General features: G+C 40.5%; 1 protein-coding gene across 1 annotated transcript; it reads left to right on the top strand.

The window, feature by feature from the left end:
• The first annotated feature begins 365 nt into the window (after positions 1-365).
• Positions 366-1319, top strand: LOC117524331 (olfactory receptor 63-like). The gene has a single exon (XM_034186091.1). The coding sequence runs from the start codon at positions 372-374 to the stop codon at positions 1317-1319; it is 948 nt and encodes a 315-aa protein (XP_034041982.1). The 5' UTR covers positions 366-371.
• Positions 1320-2953: the final 1634 nt, after the last annotated feature.

Raw genomic sequence — 2953 nt, 5'->3', positions numbered from 1 at the left:
AAGCACTTTGTGATTTTTATCTGAAAAAGTGCTACATGAATAAACTTACTTATTTAAATCACCTTATGTGATGTCATCAGTAACTGCCGTGAGACAGTGTTGAGTATGTGCCATAACCCCCCAGCACGCCAGCACAATGGTTTTGTTTTGTTTTTTCCCACCATATGTGGAACGCCACTAATGCAGCATGACTCCCCGGGCGTTGCCACCCCTCCTTCAGCAGCGGTGTGGATCACGTGCAGTAGAATCACCTTTTACAACATGCTGTTATAAATCGGCAGCTCAGTTGGACAAGCAGCTGTTGACACGTGCAGACATACTGTTTTGCAACAGTCTTCTTACAGTGTTGGTGAATTTCAGTAGATTATGAAATGAGCAACATGTCCAATGTGGGTGTATTTTTTTTATCTGGGTTCAGTGTGACAGTTCACCACAAAGCCGTCCTTTTCTGTCTGACGTTATTATGCTATTTGTTAATTATCATGGTCAATATGTGTCTGATCGTAACCATAACTCTGGATAAAAGCCTGCATGAACCCATGTACATCTTGTTGTGTAATCTGTGCATCAACGCGCTTTATGGCACTGCAGGATTTTACCCCAAATTTGCCTTTGATCTGTTGTCTGATACTCCCATCATATCTTACGTGGGGTGCTTTGTGCAGTACTTTATCATATACTCATATGCCATCATTGATTTTTCCGTTCTCGTTGTGATGGCGTACGACAGATACGTGGCTATATGTCGGCCGCTGCAGTATGGCGCCCTGATGTCGGTGCAGAGGACCTCCATCCTCGTGGCGTTGTGCTGGTGTGTACCTCTGTGTGTGGAGCTTTGTGTGGTGACTCTGACATCCTCACTGACACTGTGTGGCGCTCACATAGACAAACTCTACTGTGAAAACTGGGCGGTTGTTAAACTTGCGTGCGGCTCAACGACACTGAACAACATTGTTGGATTGATTGCTATTTCCTTCTATCTGGGCCACATTCTCTTTATTGTCTGCTCGTATGTGCCGCTGGTAAAATCAGCGTTAAAGTGCACAGAGACCAGGAGAAAGTTCACGCAGACATGTGTTCCACATTTGTTATGTTTGCTCAATGTCACAGCTGCTTTGCTTTTTGACCACATGTACTCCAGGTACGGATCAACGTTTGTTTCTCAGAATGTCAAGAACTTAATGGCGGTACAGTTTATTGTGTTTCCACCTGTTCTCAACCCGATCATATACGGGCTGATCCTGAAAAAAATCAGACACCGAGTTCTGACTTGGCTCAGAACTACACACCAAAGATTCAAACTGACGCTCAAAGTTTGATTATATTTGGGTCATTTTTCTCCTGCATGAATTTGTTCTATTAAGCAAATAGACGACATCAACAGAGGGAGTTTTTCCAGTTACAAAAGAATTTGTCTCAAGTGAATTTTACTTTCAGTTAGCAAATATTGCTGGGTTCACACTCACACACACACACACACACACACACACACACATTTGAGGTTTCTTCCTCAAATCCCGGCACAAGAATTCGGCACAAATACTCCTTTTGTAAATAGCATTTTATTGTATATTTTCACATGAACCTGGTAAAATCCTCTTCAACACCCAGAGAGACCAGGAAGAAAAGTCGACCACATTTACAGTCAGGTCCACAAGTATTTGGACAGTAACAGCATGTTTGTATTTTCCTTCCACAAAATGAATCAAATGAAACCATCAGACGTATGCAGGAGTGCAAAGTTTTGAATTCTGCATCATCACTTCCTGGACTTTAATGTCTTGCAGAACAAACTTTAGGGTTCCTGAAATGAGAAAAACACCATTATTTCCCGGTCAAACCATTTCCTGGTATACATATTTCAGAGTACTTTTGGGTCCATTTTTTTTTGAGACCCTCTATATATATGTTCTGGTCATCAGGAGGATATAGCAAAACAAATCACATCCAGGCTTGGATCACATTGGGGCCTACTGGCAAACTGTAGGTGAATTTTCAAGGATTCTTCTTCAGGAAATCCTCCTCTGCACCACTTCATCATGAAGCTGAATAACTGGTCATGCAAAATGAAAATGTGTGTAAATATAACCTCTTTGTCATATATTATGTAAAAGCTAACGAGAAATAAACACTTCTAAAACTGAAAACACTGTTTTTGTAACCTGATAACACCTCTGGAAGGATTTACAAGCCATTTAGCGCATGTTAGCATGGTGACGTCACATGCTGCTGGCTAGGTGTAAACTGTTCCGTTTGTGTGTAAATATAACCTCTTTGTCATATATTATGTAAAAGCTAACGAGAAATAGACACTTCAAAAACTGAAAACGCTGTTTGTGGAACATAATAACACCCCTGAACTGATTTACAAAACACTTTGTGCACGTTAGCGTGCGTGACTGATTGATAGGGGGGCTCTATTGAACATGTACAAATTGTAAGACAATAGGATCTTAATAATGAATTAAACAACTAAAAATGATAAAGAACACAAGGCTCATACAGCCAAATGTATTTAGTATTGCGTTATATTTTCTCTTGCAGCCACACAAGCCGATAACTTCATCAGGTTTGTCTTGGTGGCTTTCCTCACTAGTCACTCAGTTTTTTTGTGAAAAACCTCCTCCAGAAAGATTTACTGTTTGTAGTCCTTAATAACTGAAGATGTATTCAGTGACCTGGGAATGCTCATGTATTCATCCTCTGACTTGGTTCAAGAAAAGTGGATGTAAAAGTGATGTGTAATTAATTAAGCACACCATCATTTCAGGTTTTATACCTTTTTATATCATTTATGTCATGATGTTGAGATTAGTTTTCACTGTAGGTGCATAGAAACCTCTCTAATTCCTTATTGGTCCTCTCCAGTTTCCACATTGCAGTCATCAAACTGTGACTCCTGACTTGCCCATAAAAGTTCTCCAGGTCCTGGACATGAACTGAGGACCCCTCT

The sequence above is a fragment of the Thalassophryne amazonica genome, chromosome 14 (genome assembly GCF_902500255.1).
Source record: "Thalassophryne amazonica chromosome 14, fThaAma1.1, whole genome shotgun sequence".
Lineage (NCBI taxonomy): Eukaryota > Metazoa > Chordata > Actinopteri > Batrachoidiformes > Batrachoididae > Thalassophryne > Thalassophryne amazonica.
The sequence above is the reverse complement of the archived record's forward strand: the minus strand, read 5'-3'. Positions and strand labels throughout refer to the sequence as shown.